The following is a 22,217-nucleotide window of genomic DNA, read 5'->3' as shown; positions in this document are numbered from 1 at the left end:
GGAGATCTCTGATAGTTTCCATGAGGCCCGAATAGCTTCTGCAAAATCTTTGGATCACATATCCATTTGTACTTCTACATAACGTTCAATTTTAAGTATTTATGTCTTTATTAAATTGATGAAATTCCTTTTTCTTGAGCAGATCAAAAGCCCTGAAATGTGCCCTCTCTTTTTCAATTTAACTCTTAGGCAATGAGGTAGGTATAGTCATGTCTAGTTTGTTGTAATTTGTATATACTTCACAATTAAATTGCATTAATTAATTTTTTCTTTTTTACAATTGTAGATATTCTTTTTAAAAACTCTGCATAGTTTCTTTCTCTAAAAATATGCACTTAAAAGTAAAGGTAATCCTCTAAAATCAGAATTTATATTTTAGATCAGGGCTCAAAAAATAAAGATTTCTCTAATGGTCCTTTAACTTTTGTGTTCAACAGTGAATTCTTAGAAAATACAAATCTATCTACGTAAGATATGCGGTAATATTTCTTTTGCAAACTATTTTTTATAGATTAGTCTTATTTAATTATTACATTTATATCATATTAATTTAAACTTGAATGTACTAATAATGTACATTTAAAGGATGTTTTATGAAAATAGATTATTTTAACCTGTATTTTTAATTAGTGCAGATTTACTGTATAGCATAAATGTGCATGTACACACACACTCATCTACACACCTACACACACACACACACACACTACAAGCTCAGAAAGGAAATGTTAGCATATTTGTTATACATACTTCTACACTATATATTATTTTGTCCATTTTCTTGATCTGTTCACATGAATTAAATTTCAAGTACATTTATGTGGATTTATTATGTTAGTCCCATTGTCACTGGGTGTGTCAGAATTGCATAACATTCTTTCAGAATTTTAAACATCTTACCTTTCGACATCAAGGAAGAGGCCTATATAATACTTCTACTTTTATAAAATTAACCTGCTTTGAGGATTTCTTTAGGAAAATTAAGATATCGACTAAATATGAGTATGAGAATTTTCGCCTAACTTAAAAACAAAGTTGCATTAGTAATAACTAAAAACTCTGAGTTTCAAAGTAAAACTCAACTACTTCAACACTGAGCCTTTATCAATGGGCACAGATTTTTAAAAATATATGTATTTCATTACTTTTCCTGTATCTTGGATGCTTACTTTATTTATTTATTTATTTTTTTGGGATGCTTACTTTATTTCACTTCTTTTCCTTAACAATCTTCGCTCAGTCATTCCTTTGGTTATGACTGCAAAAAGCGGGCCAATCTACAACTTCTGGACAGCAATACTGTGATGTACATAGCTGGGAACCAGCTGATCCTTCTGAATTTGAAAACCAAGGAACAGATCTACCTGCGAAGTAGCAGTGGTAGAGGAATTGGTGTCATTGGGGTATGCTGTTAATGTCTTAGGAAAAAAAAAAAATCCACTATCTTTTTTGTATTTGTTTCTTCTGTGGACCAGCCAGGCTGTCAGGTGCTAATATCATGCGCAGTATTCCTGCAGGATTACATGTGATGCATGTCCTTATTCTACGGAATTTTCAATTCAACAGTTACAACCACTCCATTCATCGACATTACCTCTGTGCAGTGTAACAATATTATGCTAATGATGCTATCATCTCATATTGCAGATAAGGACACTGGAGCTCATAGAGGCTAAGTGGCTTCCCACAGTCATGCAGGGTTTTCATGTTGAATGCTATGTTGCCATTCTGCAAAAATATTCAGATAAATAATATAAATGGTATTTCAAATAATAAATAGAGATAAATGCCAGATAAGATGTAGTTATAGAACCAAACGTTAGGAGATCAAGCATAGATTGTACATTCAATAATTTTGAGCAGTCGACAAAAGGACTTGAATGTGAGGTGGGGGTTGTCTCTTCTTCCTTCTTTCTCAGGTGCCTGCCTCCAGTCATCATCTTTCTTGTATCATTTGCCTCTACGTCCTTAGACTTTTCATCTTAGCATAAAAGTACACCAAATCAACTTGTTCTCATCTTGAAAGGCCCCTCTCTAATCATACATTCTGTGTACCCACTGACTCTTCCCTGAAAGCCAAGCTTCTGCTGTCTTTTCCCTGCCACCTTACTGAAACTGCCCTTACTAAAGTGACCAATGGCTCTCTGAGTAGCCAAATCTGAAGAATACCTTCCTAACTGTAGCTTACTCGACCTCTCTATAGCAGCTGGCCCCGCAACTGAGTTTTTATAACTTTGACTGTTTTTTTTTTTTTTTTTTTTTTACTCTGTAGCTCTTAAAAGTTGATGTCCATAGGTCTGCTCTCACCAAAAACAACCTGAGAAACAACTCTTTGTGTCTTTAGAGTCATGAGAGGGGTGCCTGTTTAGATGAGGCTGTGTGAGACAGGGAAAGGCGCACAAATATGCAGGATTTGGGGCTCATACAAGCAGTACTTCCAGAGCAGATGCACAAAGGGTTTTTTAGAAGGCTCATGATCTAAATAGAAATCTTCCCTGCTCTTGCCTGCCTGCCAGGTGTGAGCAGGCCAGACAGAACTGGAAGGTGCAGGGCCCACATCACCACACCCTGCAGAGGTGGAGGGCTTCCAGCAGAAAGCCTTGATGCAGCTCCAACAGAGACTGGGCCAAGCTGGCACAGAGTAGTGGGAGATACTTTAGATTAGATTAGATGGGACCAGGTAGGGTATTTAGATTAGAAATGGAAGTGAGGGGAGAGGTTTTGAAGATTCTTGCTCTCATAAGCAGAACAGGGACATGAATGGGAATGGAGAAGATAAGGAAAATCTGAGATCCACAAATAGATCAACTATGGAAACAGGATATAGTGAAATGGGAGAGTGAAGATGGTCTCATGATTATTTCTTTCTTGTTCAGCTATCTATACATAGCATGTGTTCATGATAAAGTCCCTATACTCAACAGGAATTAATTAATTAATTTTAACATTTTATTTATTTGAGAGAGAGAGCAGGAGTGGGGCAGAGGTGAGGGCGAGAGTACGGGTGGGAACAGGGACAATCAGACTCCTCGCTGAGCATGGAGTCTGATGTAGGCTCGATCCTAGGCCCCCAGGCCCCTGAGATCATGACCTGAGCCGAAGTCAGAAGCTCAACCAAACTGAGCCACTCAGGCGACCCAAACAGGAATTTATTATATTACATTGTGTATCCAACAGTACTCAGAACATGCAGGGATTTAAATGAAGAAGGGCTCATGACCTCTATGAATTCCAAGAGCTGAAAATCCATCTAAAGAGACAAGACTCATTTTAAAAAGTGAAAAACCAAAATCGTAGATACATACATGGTATGGTGGCACTGGTCATGTGCAAATATCCAAAGGCCCAAAGTGAGGGTCATGGGTTCTATGGAGGGAAGTCAGTGAGGGGCCACCCTGAGGCATCGTGAGCCCTGAGATCCACATTACCTGCAGAGTACTGAGAAACAGGTAACTATCACATCTTTTTCTCTCACTTTATGGCCAATGGTAGTTTTGAAATTTCTATTTTGTTATACAATAATTTGGTCTGAGGTCGGTAAGTAGAGGTGTACTGTGGTCAAGAATGCTAATCCTAATCCTCACCCTCCTGGACTCTGGGCAGTTGTATGTCCATGGTTTTTTTCTCCATGTGTGCTAGAGCTGTCAGCACCTGGATAGTGGCTAGGGCCTTTCCTTAACTGTCCTTATCACTTCATTTTTTTCCTGAAACTGTTATCTGTTTGTAGGTGAGAAGTGCTCTTGCAAGGCAATCAGAAGCCTGTGAGAAATGTGTCTTAGGGGTAAATCAACTATCTTTCAGAAAAGATCGGGTGAATCTGTATGTTGAGTATAAAGTCAATGCTTCTTTGGTTCCAGGTCTCCACTAAAAATAAAACACCAACCTCAACTGCACAGAGCTTCTGACCTGAAAGGGCCGAAACTTTTTCACTCATTGTAGACAAGACCTAGGGGGTAAAAGATTTGCCTGAATTCCCATCCAGATTTCCGTGACCACATGTCCTTCCCAATATTCTTCTGTAAATGAGCCTCTGGAAAGATGTAGTCGTAACCTGTTTCCCCCTAAGTCCTATGTAGCTCCTATTTTTAAATTCCACTTTCTCCTTGGCTCCAACACCTGGCTTGAATCCTACTTCTCATATTTGCCAGCTGTATGACTTCAAGTTATTTCACCTCTCTGTGCCTATTTCCTCATCGATATGGTGGGAATGATAATGGAATCCGAACTCACAAGGCTGATGTAAGATTTAAGGGAATTAATTCATATAAAACTTACACAGTGTCAGGGGGCACATAATAAGCAGGCAATAAGTGTTATTCTCTCATCGAATGTCCATTCTATAAACCCAAGCTTCTTTCAAGTTAAAGTGATGGGTGTCTACTTGAATGGAAGAGGGCTCAGCAGAAAGATGGCTTATTATGGGTCTTATGGCCCCATGTGCGGGAAGAAGAAAAAAAGCTACAATGGTATCTCGGGTACCAAAACCACAGTGCAGTCTGTATCCCCTGAGGAAACTCCTCTTCCACAGGTAGCAAATCAGGAGTAGCAAAATGGTAACTGAAAATAGAAGTTTATAAAGCACAATTTGTGTCTTAGTTTATTTTTATGACAGCCTCTTTTTATTTTTAGGCTCTCCATTTACTCTTCCTGCACATTGGCTTATCAATGAACAAAAATAGCAGGAAGAAACATAGAATTCTACAACAGTTATAAACCGCTATCACTTGAAATACTGACACAAATAGTTTACCCAGGACATTTTTACTATATTTTCCTCTGCATCTGGCTTGGAAATATTGTAGCTTTGTCACTTCTAGTAAGTTTATATCCACTGGTGGTAAATTTGCCCAAGGTGAAATTTTTTTTTTAAACTGAGATGTAACCTATTCTGCAAACATGAATTTTTTTCTGTACAACAATTTAGACTGGTTCATATGTGGAGGGTAAACAATTCATCTAACTTTGTTGTCAAAGAGTGTTCCCGGGGCTGGCAGCATCGGCATCACCTGGAACTTGTTAGAGATATAAGTGCAAATTTGGGGGGCCCAGTCCTGATGTACTGTCAGAATCTCTGCTAGTAGGGTTTGCCTTCTGTGGCTTAATAAGCACCCCCCCCCACCATGGTTCTGATGGATGCTAACAATTGAGAACCACTAGTCTAGCTCTTCTGATGGCAATTAAAAAGGTAGAGGTAGAGATAACAACAGCAAAACTTAAAATGAGTATTCCCCTAGATTTCTACGTAAATCACATCCAACACCAAGTTCTTCTCAGATGCCTAATTTTTAGTTTCCTATTAGAGTGGATCCTAATCGATTATAAAATCACAGATTATAAATTCTGCATTCTTAGCACCGTTTATGAGAAAACCCTCCTTTTACTACTTGAGATTTTACTTCTTGTAGGTTCATCCTGATAAAACTTACTTCACTGTAGCTGAAAAAGGAGTTTTCCCAAAGATTATCATCTATGAATATCCTTCTTTGAGGCCCTACAGGATCCTCCAAGGTGAGCCCAGTACATACAACCTCTAAAACATTCCATGTTCAAGGTTAGCAACATTGAGGGTCTCCCAAAGACACAGAACTAGGAGGAGGTAGACAAGAGATTTATTTAAGGGAATTGGCTTATGCACTTGTGGGTGGCGGCTGGCAGGTCTGAGGTTTGTAGGGCTGGCCAGCAGGCTGGACATTCTTGGGCTGGGGTTGATGCTACATGTTCAGATAGAATTTCATCTTCCTCAGGGAAACCTCAGTTTTGCTTTTAAGGACTTTCAACTGATTGAATGAAGCCCACCCAGATTAAAATAACCACACCTAAAATTAATCACTGCAGTTCTTTTACAATTTTGTTTTCCATATAATTAATTTTAGGAGTTAGTTTTTTAAGCAGACTTTTTTTTTTTAAGATTTTATTTATTTATTGGAGAGAGCAAGAGAAGGAGTGGAGGGAGAGAGAGAATCAGACTCCCTGCTGAGCAGGGGAGCCCAATGTTTGGCTTGATCCCGGGACTCTGGAATCATGACCTAAGCCGAAGGCAGACACTTAAATTACTGAACCACCCAGGTGCCCTAAACAGATTACTTTTCAGAGCAGTTTTAGATTTACATTAAAATTGAAAAGAATATTCAGAGATTTCCCATAGTCCTCTTCTCACCACATGTGCATAATGTTCTCCAATATCAACATCACTACGAGGTCCATTTTTCACTGAGGACCAGTCTCAGTACATCACAGTCCTTCAAAGTGCACATGTCCCCTGGGGTTTACCCTTGATGTTGTATTCTAGAGGTTTAGATAAATGTACAAGGATGTATACCCATCATTATAATCTCATACAGTGTATTTTCACTGCCCTAAAAAATCCTCTGTGCTCAGCCTATTCATGACTGCCCCCACACTGGCAGCCATCGAGCTTTTTATTGTCCCCACAGTTTTGCCTTTTCCAGAATGTCTTATAGTTGGAATCATAGAGTGTGTAGCCTTCGCAGGTTGGCTTCTTTCACTTAGGAATATGCATTTAGGGACGCCTAGGTAGCTCAGTGGTTGGGTGTCTGCCTTCCACTCAGGGCTCATGATGTTGGGATGGAGTACCGCACCGGGCTACCTGAGGGGAGCCTGCTTCTCCCTCTGTCTGTGTCTCTGCTTTGCTCTCTGTGTCTCTCATGAATAAATAAATGGAATCTTAAAAAAAAAAAAAAAAGATATGCCTCTAAAGTTCCTCCCTGTCTTTGCATGGCTTGGTAGCCCATTTTCAACTATTCTGTTGTCTGGATGTACCACAGTTTAAGGTATTCATCTGCATATTGAAGGGCGTCTTAGTTGTTTCCAAATTTTGACAATTATTAATAAAGCTGCAGTAACCAACTGAATACAGGTTTTTGTGTGAACGTAAATTTTCAACTACTTTGGGTATATACCACAGAACATAATTACTGGAGCCTATGGTAAGGGTATGTTTAGTTTTGTTAGAAGCTGCCAAACTGTCTTCCAAAGTGGCTGCACCATTTTGCATTCCTACCAGCAGCGAGTGAGAGTTCCCATTACTCCCCATCCTCACCAGCATTCGGTGTTGTTAGTGACTTGGATTTTGGCCATTCTGAACAGGTGGGTAGTGGTATCTCAGTTTTTAAATTTGTGTTTCCCTGATGACATAGGATGTGGTGCAGCTTTTTATATGTTTATATATTATCTGCGTATTTTTGATGGGGGTGTCTGTTAAGGTCTTTGGCCCATTTTGTGATTGAGTTGTTCATATTTATTGTTGAGTGTTAAGAGTTCTTTGTATATTTTGGGTAACAGTCCTTTATTGCATATGCCTTTTGCAAATATTTTCTCCCACTTTGTAGCCTTGTTTTGTCATTTTCTTGACCTTGCCCTTCCTAGAGGAGTTTTTTATTTTAATGAAGTTTGGCTTATCAATGATTTCTTTCGTGGATCCTGCCTTCAGTGTGGAATCGAAAAAAGTCATCACCACACCTGAGGTTACCTAGGTTTTCTTCTATGTGCTGGGAGTTTTACGTTTTTGCATTTTATGTTGAGGCCTATGATCCATTTTGGATTTTTGTGAAAGGTATAAGGTCTATGTCTACATTAATTTGTTTGTTGTTTGCATATTTGTTGCCTATGGTTGTCCAGTTGTCCCAGCACCATTTACTGAAGAGACTGTCTTTGCTCTGTTATATTGCCTTTATTCTTTTGTCAAAGATCAGTTGACCATAATCCTGTAGGCCTATTTTTGGGATTTCTATTCTGTTCCATTTATTTATTTATCTTTTCTTTCCCCAGTGTTACACTGTCTTTATAGGAAGTTTTGAAGTCAGATATTATCAGTCCAACTTTGTTCTTTTCACTTAATATTATGTTGACTACCCTGGGTCTTTTGCCTGTCTATATGAACCTTAGAATCAGCTGTTGATACCCACCAAATAATAATCTAATTGTTCTTGCACATTTTTAGATTCAATTTGCTAATATTTTGTTGAGGATTCTTGCATCTGTGTTCACGAAAGCTACTGTTCTGTAGTTTTCTCTTCAACAAACTGTTATTTGTAATATCAATTAAGAATAAGAAAAATAAAAGTGTTCTTCATCCCTTTATGTAGATCTGAGTATTTGACCTTTCTGTTTGGAGAACTTTTTTTTAATATAAATTTATTTTTTATTGGTGTTCAATTTGCCAACATATAGAATAACACCCAGTGCTCATCCCATCAAGTGCCCCCCTCAGTGCCCGTCACCCAGTCACCCCCACCCCCCACCCACCTCCCCTTCCACTTTTTTTTTTTAACATTTCCAGCAAAGCAGGTCTCCTGGCAACAAATTGCTTCAATGTTTGAGAAAGTCTGTAACTCACTTTTGAAGGATAATTTCACAAGGTGCAGAATCCTAGGTAGGTGGGGTTTCTTCTCCCCGCTTCCTTTTCTTTAGATATCTCAGTCCATTCTTCTTGCTTATATGGTTTCTGATGAGAAGTTGGATATAATTCTTCATTCTTCTCTAAATAAGGTGTTTCCCCTCGCCCCCGGCTTTTTGCAGGAGTTCTTCCTTTATCTTCATTTTTCTGTAGTTTTCTGGGCACTATTCTAGTTGGTGTTCTCTGAGCTTCCTGGATCTGTGGTTTGCTGCCTGATATTAATTTGAGGGAAATTCTCAGTCGTTACTGTTTTAAATATTTCTTCTGTTCCTTTCTCCTTCTCCTTTTGATATTCCCATTACACATACATTACACTTTTTTATAAATTTATTTTTTATTGGTGTTCAATTTGCCAACATATAGAATAACACCCAGTGCTCATCCCGTCAAGTGCCCCCCTCAGTGCCCGTCACCATTCACCCCCACCCCCCTTCCACCACCCCTAGTTCGTTTCCCAGAGTTAGGAGTCTTTCATGTTCTGTCTCCCTTTCTGATATTTCCAACTCATTATTTCTCCTTTCCCCTTTATTCCCTTTCACTATTTTTTTATATTCCCCAAATGAATAAGACCATATAATGTTTGTCCTTCTCCGATTGACTTATTTCACACATTACACCTTTTTGTAGTTGTTCCATAGTTCTTAGATATTTTGTTCTGTTTTTATCAGTCTTTGTTCTCTTTGCTCTTCAGTTTTCAGAAGATTCTATTGATGTATTCTGTAGTTCAGAGATTATTTCCTCAGATGTGGTCAGTTTACTAATGAGCCCACCAAAGACATTTTTCATTTCTTTTATAATGTTTTCTTACCTCTAGGATTTCCTTTTGGTTCTTTCTTAGGATTTCCATTTCTCTGTTTACATTGCTCATATGTTCTTGCATATTGTCTACTTTATTCATTAGAGCCCTTAGCATATTAATCACAGTTGTTTTAAATTCCCAGTCTGATAATTCCAACATCTGTGCTATCTGGTTCTGATGCTTGTTCTGTCTCTTCAAATTGTGTTTCCTTCCTTTTGGTTTGCTTTGTAATATTTCCTTGATAGCCAGACCTGGTGTAGTGGGTAAAAATAATTGCTGTAGAGTTATAATTGCTTATAACTTGGTGGTAAGGGGTCGGGGGAGGGTTAGTATTTCTTAGTTCCATGATTAGTTCTCAAATTTTGAGTGAGTCTCTTCCTCTGGAGTGAATGTCACAGTTGTTTCTCAGTAGTTATCTCTTTATTGGTTGAGACAGGTTGGCTAGAGGGGGCTGAAGTTGGGTATTTCTTTCCCCAGGTTAGTTAGGCCCTGGTTAACTAGTTTTTCCTGAGGGCAGGCCTTATTAAGAAGAACTGAGCGTTCTGGTGTATTTCAAGATGGTTCCTTTTCCTCTCTCCCTACTGAAAGTCTGAAGCATTTTCCAGGTATTTACTGTGGGAACCTGGTCAAGCTCCTGGGGATAGATCTCACAATATTGTTGGGGCTACCTTGACTGGGTACCCCTGGAGTTTTTAACTCTCAGACTTGTCCATGCTGAACCTCCAGCAATTCATCAGTTATAAGTGTTCAGGTTTTAGGGATCCCTGGGTGGCCCAGTGGTTTGGCGCCTGCCTTTGGCCCAGGGCGCGATCTTGGAGACCCGGGATCGAATCCCACGTCGGGCTCCCGGTGCATGGAGCCTGCTTCTGCCTATGTCTCTGCCTCTCTCTCTCTCTCTCTCTCTCTGTGACTAACATAAATAAAAAAAAATTTATAAATGTTCAGGTTTTATTACCCTTGGCTGTTTCCAGTTGGGAGTTCCTGATGTGGTAAGTCGCAAATACACCTCACTTGTCAGTATTTCCAGTGTCCTTCCCTCACTTATGAATCCAAGGAGAGTTGTTGATTTTTTAGTGTGTTCAGCTTTTTATTTGTTGTTATGGAATAGTGACTTCCAAACTCCTTACATGCATAACCACAAACCTGAAGTCCTCGATTTTTATTTGATGAATTTTTCAGTGGCAAATTTTAAATTACAGATTGACTTCTTTCTGCCATCTAACATGATTTTCTATCCCCTCCTCCACTTCATAAAATGAAATGTATTCTCGGTGTTTTTCTCATGTAAAGTGTGACTAAGATTTCTTCATTCTCCCTCATCATGTCCTGTAATTCATTTTAAAGCCAAGAGTGATGCAGGATTTTGTTTTGTTTCTTTGGGGACTCTTGGCATTCTTTCATCAGTACTTATAACCAAGGATGCTCGCTTGCTCTCTTTCTCTCCTTTTTTTAAAAAAAAAAATTGAAAATGAAATAAATGTTGCCTTTGTCCATTAGACTCCCATTCATCCTTTCAGATGGGACTGAGCTGGCCTATGCTTATGTGGATTTTAACTATGATGGTACCTTGCTAGCCTCTGTTGGCAGCAACCCCGATCACACACTGATCATCTGGAATTGGAAAGAAGAACAGCCCATACTGAAGACAAAAGCTTTTTCCCAGGAAGTTTTTAAGGTTACCTTCAATCCTGAAGATGATGAGCAGCTTACTACAGCGGGATCAGGCCACATCAAGTAGGTTGTGTGACTGGTACAGGTGCTGGTTCATTATCATTAAGGATATTGTCTAAGGGGATTGGCCAGCTGGAGACATTTGTGCTTATGTTAACATTAGGATAATTTTTAAATGTGTTATCTTCAAAACTAACTGTAGTGCTGCTTTTCTAATTGGATATGGGGTTTTTATTACTGAAAACAGTATAGATAAAAAGAATAACTTTTAAATATTGCCTGCTGCCTTCATATAGGCTTTAGCACCTAAAAGGGTTTGTATAACTCTTACTAACATGGAATATTGAGTTTTCAGATCCACCGTTACATTTGTGGTATCAGTATTGTATGATGGATAAGTCATTTCGACATCTCTGAATCTAGTCTTCATCTGTAAAACAAGAATTATGGCAATCATTCCTAATGCAGGACCCTCAATACTAAATTGTAACAGAGCCTACTCTTGATCTCAAGTCTCTAGCTCTAAATTCCATGTCCTTTTCACTCTAACATACACAGCTCTACCTTCCAGGATGGAATGATTTTGTCCTTTTCTGTCTTCATTCTACCCTGTCTTAGGCATTAATTTAACAACCTTCTACCACCACCTCTTAGCAGTTCAGAACTAGATTTCCAGTGTCCTTTTCAAGAAAGACATTTTTATCCTGAGTTTCCCTTCTTCGGATTTAAACCTGGTTCTCTTCTTATTCATTCACTAGAAATATAGATTAATTGAACAAATTTTAAAATGGAAATTTGGGGGAAATCTCAAGTAATCTTCTGCTAGCTATAGGCTAAAAATGTCCAATTCTTTACATTTTCCCATCATTTAATAACGTGCATATTTTCTTTGCACTGTATCTTTGGAGAGAGAGCTAGAAAGAGAGTAATTTCATGAGTGAAGTGCTACAGAAGAAACAGAGTATTTGGAAATGTATGATCAGAGGACCTACCATAGCCTTGAAGAAGGAGGTTTGCTATTTAAGCTTTTGGCTTCATACTATTGGCTTGTTGATGCCATTCATTATCTGTTTTATATGTATTTGGAGGGCCAGATTCTTTTTTTCTATATGTTTTTCATCATCTGTTCATTTGCTTAGACTATTAATAAGAAATGTTAGTAATAACAAACATTTATTCATTGCTTTAATGTGCAAGGCTCTGTTCTAGGAGTTTTTCAACAATTTTATGAGGTAGATGCTACTAATATTCCCATTTTATACATGAGAAAATGAGGGCACAGTGTTATTAAGAAAATCATTCTTAAGTTACATAGCAAGTAAGTTAGAATTAAAAAAACTTTTCCATCTAAAATGGTACTATAGAACAACTTTCTGCCCATATGGAAATGTTCTATGTTGTCCAATCTAGTAGATACTAGCTACACAGAGCTATTGAATACTTGAAAATGGCTGGTCTGACTGAAACACTGAGTTTTAAATTTGATTTAGTGTTAATTATGTTAATTCTAAATTAAAACAGTCAAACTTGTCTAGGGTCAGCTGCATAGGACAACATGACTCTAAGATTAAATCTCCACAAAGGCAGGATTTTATTTTGTCTGTTTTGCTCAATTCTGAGTTCATATTGCCTAGAACTTTGCCTGACAGATAGTTGATACTTGATACATATTAGTTAGGTGAATGAATAAATGAAATAACAAATGTGATTCTGAAATATGAAAATATTTGGGTGATAATAAAAATAAATAAAGCCTCTTAGAGGTACATCCAGTCTCTTTCTTATTTATTTTCAGGTTCTGGGAAATAGCTCTAACATTCACTGGTCTCAAGCTTCAGGGTTCATTGGGTCGATTTGGCAAAACAGCCACAACGGATATAGAGGGTTACATGGAGCTCCCAGATGGGAAAGTGAGTATAGCCACTATTGTATAATAGTAAAATTGTTTTCAAAAAAATATATGAAAACACATTAGACATTCTAAAAAGCACTGCCAGGGATAGCTGGGTGGCTCAGCGGTTGAGCGTCTGCCTTTGGCTCAGGTCGTGATCCCACATCCCAGGATTGAGTCCCACATCGGGCTCCCTGAGGGGAGCCTGCCTCTCCCTCTGCCTGTGTCTCTGCCTCTCTCTCTCTCTCTGTGTCTCTCATGAATAAATAAAATCTTAAAAAAAAAAACTGAGGTGGACACTTGACAGGATGAGCACTGGGTGTCACACTATATGTTGGCAAATCGAACTTCAATAATCAAAATTTTAAAAAACACAAGAGGAAAGCTAAAAAGCACTGCCAATGTTAGTAATAATGGAGACTATAATTGTAAATATGGTGGACATTTAATTTTGCCTCTTCAGATGATCAATTTTAATTTAGTTCCAGGGAATTGTCATAATCCACATGTTAATGTCATTGTTTTGTGTTTACTAAATATCATACACATATATATAAAGTATGTAACCTTTTTAATATACTGACATAGTGACATATTGTCACTTTCTATTATGTCATGGAGTTGCAGTGTTTATAAGGTTTATCTTTCCCTCCTCTTTTGTCATGATGCTCCAAGAGGACTTACTGGCTCAAGGGTTGTATACAATCTTGTGGCTTTTGTTTTTATTGTCAGATTATTATTTAGGGAGATTGAGCTACTTTACAATGGTGCCTACAGATGCACTGCGACTTTAATCTCCTAGTTTATTCTTTTTTTAATTTTTTTAATTTGTTTTTTATTGGTGTTCAATTTACCAACATACAGAATAACCCCCAGTGCCCGTCACCCATTGACTCCCACCACCCGTCCTCCTCCCCTTTTACCACCCCTAGTTTGTTTCCCAGAGTTAGGAGTCTCTATGTTCTGTCTCCCTTCCTGATATTTCCCACACATTTCTTCTCCCTTCCCTTCTATTCCCTTTCACTATTATTTATATTCCCCAAATGAATGAGAACATATAATGTTTGTCCTTCTCCGACACTGTTAGTCTATTTTCTCTCTTCCTCTTACAAAATTTATGGGCATATTGCTCATGGATGGATGAGTTTTCCATTAATATTGGATCAATTTTCCACTAATGGATTCAATAATGGATCAGTTTTCCATTAATATTGTATGTGGCTTCTTTTTTTTAATTTATTTTTTATTGGTGTTCAATTTACTAACATACAGAATAACACCCAGTGCCCGTCACCCATTCACTCCCACCCCTGCCCTCCTCCCCTTCTACCACCCCTAGTTCGTTTCCCAGAGTTAGCAGTCTTTACGTTCTGTCTCCCTTTCTGATATTTCCCACACATTTCTTCTCCCTTCCCTTATATTCCCTTTCACTATTATTTATATTCCCCAAATGAATGAGAACATATAATGTTTGTCCTTCTCCAACTGACTTACTTCACTCGGCATAATACCCTCCAGTTCCATCCACGTTGAAGCAAATGAAAGATGAATGGATAAAGAAGATGTGGTTTATGTATACAATGGAATATTACTCAGCTATTAGAAATGACAAATACCCACCATTTGCTTCAACGTGTATTTGGCTTCTTTTCAGGAAAAGTTATATAGTATTACTTGTGAACATCTCAGTTATAAGTAAATGCCAGCATACAAATATTACTTTGAGGAACCAAATGGACTAGTCATTTACCTAGTAGATATTCTCACTTTGGAATCATGTTGTATACAAAGAATAAAAAACTTTGGATGCTGTTAAATATATACCCAAACCTATAAAATGATCATAGATCATTTTAGCTTCAAATTCTAAATACCATAAGAATTAAGCAGATATAAAGATTATGAAAAACATACCACATGGGGCGCCTGGGTGGCTCAGTCAATTTAGCATCTGACTCTTGGTTTCAGCTCTTGGCATGATCTCAGGGTCCCTGGATTGAGCCTCGGATCCAGCTCTGTGCTCCGTGTAGAGTGTGCTGGAGATTATCTCCTTTCCCTCTCCTCCCCCCCTGCTCTCTATATCTCAAATAAATAAATAAATAAATAAAATCTTTAAAGAAAACACAACAAAACATGTCACAAGATCTATCTTTAACAGGTTTAGTAGGGTTTGTGTATATGTAGGGGAGAAAAGAAGCCATTTTAAAAAGAGAGACGCCAAAAAAAAAATTAAATTGAATTAAAAATAAAAAGAGAGATGCCTTTTCCTTTTAAAAAGGAAATGTTTAGAGTTAGGAATAAATATCCTATATTTGGAGGGCTACTTAGGGAAGAACATTCATGTTGGGAAAGGGTGGGAAATTAGGTTGAGAAGTAGAGTTGGGCCCTATGTATAAGGCATTTTAACAGCTGGGCAGAGCTATTACACATCGGAAGAGTAGAGTTGCAAATGAAGTTGTATATCAATAGGGTCACAAAAATGCCAAACAAATTGGGGGAAGGGAAATCTGGAGTCAAGGAGATAAGCCAAGAAGGAAGATGTTACTTTCATTTCATTATTAAGGACAAAAGGAAAAAGAAAGCTAGACGCGAGTGACCTTTCAGAAGGACCAGCCTGCCTGCCAGATGGTGGCTTTGGGTGGTTTTGTCACTGGATGGAAGAAAGCAAGTCTAAATAAAGACTATCAAAAGTGAGCTGAGGTCTAATAGTAGGTGAAATAGGTAGAATGGATAGGATGAGTAGACTGGGGAGACAGAAAGACTGAGCAAATTAGTCTAGATGAAGGACATGGGATGCGGAATCCTGGAGCCAGCAGAAAAGAATTAGATCGGAGCTGCCCAAAGAATATTAGCCTACACAGAAGCTCTGTGGAAATAGGACTTCCTGGGTCAAATTCCTTTGTATCTAGGAATTCCTCTCAGTGATTTCCAATGGACACTTCTATGTTAAAGTTTCCTAGGGGTCCTAGAGATAAGAAACTTGTTTGATTTTTGTTTATCCAAGCATAGGCCTTGTGAGGCATGTTAGGACAGGAACTTTCGAGCCAGGGTTCCTGGTTTCAAATCCTGACTGCTATGGGTACTTTGTGCAAGCTACTTAACTGTTCTGTTCAGCGTTCCCCTTTGTAAAATGGGAATAATAATACTTGGGGCTCCTATTGGCCCATATGATTCCTTTGTGTGAGTGAGGATAACTGTCTTTTCCGGGAAAGTAAAGTGCCCAACCTGTGTAACTGTACTTAGTACCCCCAATAAATGTACCCCTTCATATGGGTTCTTAGGATTAAATAATGTATGTAAAATGCTCAAGCAGCACTTGGCAGAGTCAATACTTAATTAGTATGGCTTATTATCTAATACCAGTTAAGCCACCTAAGAACTAGTGTTTGGTGGTACATACTCGGGGAAGCGCTGGATTAAATGGATTAATAGGAGCTGGTCCCAGGTGATTATTCTTGTTTGAAACTGGATAGTATTATGCTATAATCTTCTGAGTTCACTAATGGCCTCATAATATTTTAAACATCCTGTGACATTTGATATGATCACTCTTAAAAAGTAGACTGTCGCCTATCAAGTTTTTAAACACGTCTCTAATTTTTGACCTGGTAATTCTGTTACTGGATTGTGGCTTTAAGAGATGTACAAAGGAAGCTATTACAGTTATATTTGAAAAATTACCAGCAGTGTACAGCCTAATCACAATGATGTAAACTATGCTGGGATTTCATATCATGCCAGGAAATACATTCAAACGTGATTAGTGATTTTTTTTTCTCAAGTAATGAATTTTTATTTCTAGGTTTCTTATTTTTCTATATTTATTTTTTTTACTTTTATAATCAAGAGATATGCTCTTTAAAAACAATTCTCACCTGCTATTTGAGGCATAAATATCCACGTTTGTCTGATTTAATGAACATTCCTTCCTTTCCGCATACCTGCCAGGTGCTCTCTGGGTCAGAGTGGGGCAACATGCTGTTGTGGGAAGGCGGCCTCATCAAAGTTGAGCTCTGTCGAGCTGCAAGGAAGTCTTGTCATCAGGGTCCCATTAACCAAATAGTGCTGGATGAGGGTGAAGTTATCACCATTGGGGCAGATGGATGTATTAGGGTAAGTTTTCTTGACGCTTGGTCAGTAGCACCCACATCAAAACCTTCCCTGTTGGTTTGATCAGATTTTTCTTTCTCACAAAGGTCACTTTATGAAAGAGATGAGGAGTCATTTGCTCCCAGGCCAATCCATTTTAAATAATGCTTTCCTTGTGGTAAATATTTAAATTTGAGTCAAAATTAATTTACAACATCTTAGCCGTGCATTTTCTGAGGGGACATTTTGTTGTTTTGATTCTGTTGTTGAAATAGTAGTTTCAGAACATGAAAACCTATTTTAACAGAATATAAGCTGTGGATACAGATGACCTTTCAAAATACACAGTATGAATGGGGAGTTTTCTAGCCAAGGTGCCAAACATTTCTTATTTTTGAGGTTATCAATTAGAAATATGCTCAAAAGTGAGCTGATAGGGTTTGCCCGTGGATGCTCTCCTTTCCTTGCTCCTGACACTGGTGAGCTCACTTGTCCTCACCTATGGACACTGTCCTGTCCATAGTGTGGGCTAAGCTGGAACCCTGCTTCAGCATCTAAGTGCTCCTGGTTGTCCCCCACATTCATATATACATACCCTGCTGTTGCTGGCAAACCTGGAGGCTGGTGATTTGCCTCGTGGTCCTCATGGTACATATTCCTACTAGCACTTTTCATAAGAAAGTGGTAATATTCTCTGGGCATTCTATAGGAAGTATTGTTCTGAGAGGTAAGACTATATTTTTAAAAATAGTCTGGTCATTCTGTTGATCCCTACTGAGCTTATGATGTCTAATACACTATTTAAGCCATCTCTCTCCCAGGCTGTCTTCTTGCCATTGGCTTTTTGAGACCATGTATACATTTTTTTTTTACATTTACCATATTAAAATTATTTTGTTAGATACTACTTACTGTTCTGGGAAATGTTTATGTCCTTTTGTTTGTCCTAGTATATTCGCTATTCTTCTAAGATATATACCACCCCAAAATGTCAAAATACCAACTGGAAGGAAACCTCAAGAGAAAAGAAGTTAAATACTTCACAGAGGGTCCCTTCATGAAAGCACTAATTTCTAAACTGACTTCTTTTAAAAATTTCACGCTAATCTCTTTAGTCTTTTACAAAGTAAATCTCTACATCTAATCCTTTAGGAAAAACTTACCCCAACTCCCAGGAATAGTCCAGTCTATGATCTGGGCTTCTTCCCCATGAGGCTAGTCTATGGGATAACACCAACCCTCCCCAAAGGCTGAGTTACTGAGTCTGGGTTAACAGGGTGGGGTGTGCTAATTGATCCATCCAGGGTGGGCTTTAGCACTTCACAGAGGAAGTCCTTCTCAATCTCTTTGCCTTGTGAAATTGTGCTTCTTCACGCTTCCCATAGCATTTTCTTCTCTTGTCCTGGAACAACAATCCTTACCTGAATGGTACAGTCTAAATCAAGAACGAGACACATTTTCTCATAAAGGACCTCATCTACATCCATTTTCTCTGCTTATAATGAAGAAGCAGAGAAATGTTGAATGATTCATGTTGAATCATTAAGAAGGCCCATTTCCCCTTTCCAGGGGCCCACTGGTAAAATCAAAACAGGGCTCATTATAGTGTCTCCCTGAACAACTGAACCATTTACTCCTTACAGACACTTTATATGCAGAAAGACCTGACAGATACCTTGACATAACGTTTACTTTAGGCAAATTAGAATTCTTACTAGGCTGTATTTTCTCACTAATCTCTGTACATACAAAGGAAATTTGTTATCCCCATAGTTGGGAGCAATATCTCAGGGGACATATTTTGGCTGGTGTTCTCATTACACCAACTCACTGATTTGCATGAAACAAGAAGAAACAACTTTTGGGGGAAAAAATCAGGGCCTTTTCTTATAGAAAATATAAATTCAGAAATTATTGATTTAAAGTATCTTCTTTATTTATAAGATCTGGGATTTTGAGACAGTAGACACTGCTGATTCTATTGATGAGACTGGATTGTTAGAGATCGAGCCCATTAATGAGCTTCAAGTAGGCAAGAATGTCAAACTCTTCTCTATGATAAAAATGAATGAAATTGGAAGTAACTTTTGGTTGGCTCAGGTAAGTTGTGTTCTTGTCTCTTGGCTCTTTTAAGTTACCTGGACATAAAATTAAAATAATAACATTTATTGTGACTGTAAGTCCATTTTACTATTAAGACTACTATTGATATGTCAACCAGGAATACCTGAATTTTGGTATTTAGTTGACCTATATTTGATACACAGAAAACCAATTAGCATTCTTATTATATTAAATTGACTACATGTATTATGAATATGTTTCATTTATTGTGTATTCTAATATATATATATATAGAAGTTGCTTTTGTTAAATTTCAATCATACTTTAAAACATGTAAGCTCTTGGTATTATTGTTTTCCTTTAAATCACGGGAATAAAATTCCTTTCATTTGATATAAGTTAAAAATAATAAACTAATATTAGGTATTTAATTTTTTAGGATGCCAGTGGAGCCATATGGAAGCTTGACCTTAGTTTTTCAAATATTGTAAGTTGTCCATTTTTCTTATTTTTCCCTAATTTTTATAACAAAGGTCTATTATTCTCCTTATTTAAAAGATACTTTTTCTTTCTTCATATTTGATCATTGTTCCCATGAAAAACTTGTCCAACATGTCCTAGTCCTGAGAATGTATTATCTCCCTCTCTGCTTTTGCAAAAAAAAGGAACTATCTCAGCAAAATTTAACCAGAAAAGTGGCAATAGCAATGCCTAATGTTATCTAGTGCTTTACAGTTGCCATAAACTTAGTGGTATTTTCATTTCTATCATCTCCTGTCCTCACAGCTACCCTGATAAACAGGTAGACAGTTGCCATCACCTCATTTTACTGGTGAAGAAATGGAAAGCCTTCAAGCCAGTACTGTTTCTCCTAATTCTAAAGTCCACCACTCTTTCTAGCCCATTTTGCTTTTTTTTTTTTTTAATTATTATTTTAGAGATGGGGGAAGAGCAGGGGGAGAGGGAGAGGGAGAACCTCAAGCAGGTGCCATGCCCAGTTTGGGGGCTTGGTCCTACCACGCTGAGATCATGACCTCAGCGGAGACCAAGAGTCAGATGCTTAACTGACTTCAGCCACCCAAGTGCCCTAGCCTATTATGCTTTTAAAAATTTCTATTCAGATAAAATCACACATGTGTTATTAGGCTCTAGTTATATTTTTAAAAACTTGACCTTAATTTGATTTTAACTAATCTTTGAGATCTACTAGGATATCTTTATTTTTATTATCAGACCCAAGATCCAGATTGCCTCTTCTCCTTCCATTCTGGAGCCATCGAAGCCTTGGCAGTCTCTCCCCTCACTTACCTTATGGCCACTACTGCCTTGGATTGTGAGTAGGAACTCTAAATGAAAATAGATCTGTGATTTTTTGTTTTCCACACAAAATTTTATATGTGTTTGATGAAAAGCATTTGAGAACTTTTCCAAAAGGTAAGTCTCTTGATGCAAGTGAGGTGGGTTTTTGTGTAGGGCAGAGGAACTGAAGTACAGCGCCTTGGTTGTTGTGAAAGTTTGAAGGACGTAGTCAGTTACTCATGAAGATGCCATTCATTTTGGTCTTATCCACATTTGTGTTTTCCCTATTTTTTTCACCTTGTTTCTTCCTTCTTGATGCATGGCGAATCTTTTGTGGGCTGTGCAAGGTGAAATTAATCTGAGTCAGTCATCAATTGTTTGCCTTATTGTCCATGCTTACAAATTACCTGCTTGAGGATATATATGTAAATTTTTGACTAAAGAAAGCCTAATAGATTATTAATTGATTTATTTATGAAATTTCTTGTTATAATGTTTAACATGTTAAATGAGCAAAAGTTATTTAAGAAAAAAAAAACTATCTTTCTGTAGGCTCTGTTCGAATCTATGATTTTGCCAGCAAAACTCCTTTGGCTCAGATGAAATTCAAACAAGGAGGTACTGCCCTTGCTTGGGTGCCCCGACTGGTGAGTTAATGATAATGAACTTCTACTGTAATCTATTGGTAAATACGGTATATCAGTGCTATTTCTTGGAAATATGTCTTATGACTCGACTTTAGAGAAGGATAAACAGTTTATTCACTCAGAATGTGATAGAAATCGTATCATGACCTTGCTTTGTTGTTTTGGTCCTGTTTTAATGAAACTCTATTTTTATGCCATCTGCAGGTTACTAATTCTTCCATGTTATAAAATAATTACTCAACAGAACTTTGTGTATCTCTCCTTTATCTCACTGTGATTTCATTTCTTCTATTTATATTTACAGCAAGCCTGATGCTGGATCTTTTCTAGCTTCTGGGAATAGAGAATGAACAGAAAGGCAAAAATACCTGCCCTCATACATCTTACACTTTAGTGGGAGAGAGGAGGCATAAATGCACAATAAAGAAAAATAAATAACATATGTGATATGTTAGATAATGATAAGACCCATGGAAAACAATCTAGGCAGAGATAGGGAGTTGTTCTAGTTATCTATTGCTATGTAATGAGCTATTATAAGATGTAGTGGCATAAAATAGCAGTCATTTTATTTTGCTCATATACTCTCTGGATTGGGAAATCAGACAGATGACAACAGGAATGGATTGTCTCTGGTTCATCGTGTCTGAGGCCTGGAATCACATAAAGGCTTCTTTATCATCAGTCTGGCACCTGGGTTGAAGGCTGGGTTGAGCTGGGCTGTCAGTAGGAGTACCTCTCTACATAATAACCTCTTCATGTGGCTCGAGCTTTGTCACAGCATGATGGCTTCACAGCAGTCACACACTTCTTATATGGCAGCTCAGGGCTCCAAGATCTTGGCCTGTTCCGATAAACAGGCCAATGCTGGTGGCCTTGTAGGACCAGCCTGGAAGTCCCATGATGTCAGCTGTACCGTACTCACTTGAGTGAAGCAGTCACAAGTTCCACTCAGATTCAAGGAGAGGAGGGACTTAATTGCCATCTCTGGGAGGCATGCCAAAGAATTTGCAGCTATGTTTTAAAAATATCATGGGAGTATTTGGAGAATGTTTTATCCTTGCTGTTTTGGGTTGAAATCAAAGAGAAAATGTTCCAGGGCCAAAATAAAGGCGGAAATGGCTGGAATAGAGGAGAATTTCATGATGGAATCAAGACCAGAAGGAGAACTCTGGCTAGGGAATAGAGGTAGGACAATGATAAGGTTAGAACAAGGAGAAACCATAGAGTGTTTGTCTTCCTGAATCTGACTCTTCATCCCCCTTCATTTACACTCTTACCTGAAGTGTTTAAAATACAGCCATGTAATTAAATCATTTATTCAGATGGTTGTGCAATGTC

At 37.9% G+C, this 22,217-nt stretch overlaps 1 protein-coding gene across 11 annotated transcripts in view; it reads left to right on the top strand.

Annotated features, from left to right (window-relative positions):
* Nucleotides 1–22,217, top strand: part of CFAP44 (cilia and flagella associated protein 44) — a 126,414-nt gene that overhangs the window by 15,743 nt on the left and 88,454 nt on the right. For all 11 annotated transcript variants that reach the window (XR_007407875.1, XM_049105150.1, XM_049105153.1 and 8 more), the window contains exons 5-13: nucleotides 1,241–1,403; nucleotides 5,406–5,508; nucleotides 10,733–10,949; nucleotides 12,682–12,796; nucleotides 16,726–16,890; nucleotides 18,811–18,966; nucleotides 19,370–19,417; nucleotides 20,164–20,263; nucleotides 20,782–20,876. Coding sequence is in view for 10 of the 11 variants with exons in the window: in XM_049105150.1 (XP_048961107.1) it covers nucleotides 1,241–1,403; nucleotides 5,406–5,508; nucleotides 10,733–10,949; nucleotides 12,682–12,796; nucleotides 16,726–16,890; nucleotides 18,811–18,966; nucleotides 19,370–19,417; nucleotides 20,164–20,263; nucleotides 20,782–20,876 (1,162 nt within the window). In the remaining variant the exon portion in view is untranslated. The remainder of the gene's footprint in view (nucleotides 1–1,240; nucleotides 1,404–5,405; nucleotides 5,509–10,732; nucleotides 10,950–12,681; nucleotides 12,797–16,725; nucleotides 16,891–18,810; nucleotides 18,967–19,369; nucleotides 19,418–20,163; nucleotides 20,264–20,781; nucleotides 20,877–22,217) is intronic.

Source organism: Canis lupus, chromosome 33 (genome assembly GCF_003254725.2).
Source record: "Canis lupus dingo isolate Sandy chromosome 33, ASM325472v2, whole genome shotgun sequence".
NCBI lineage: Eukaryota > Metazoa > Chordata > Mammalia > Carnivora > Canidae > Canis > Canis lupus.
This window is presented reverse-complemented; position numbering and strand designations above follow the sequence as displayed.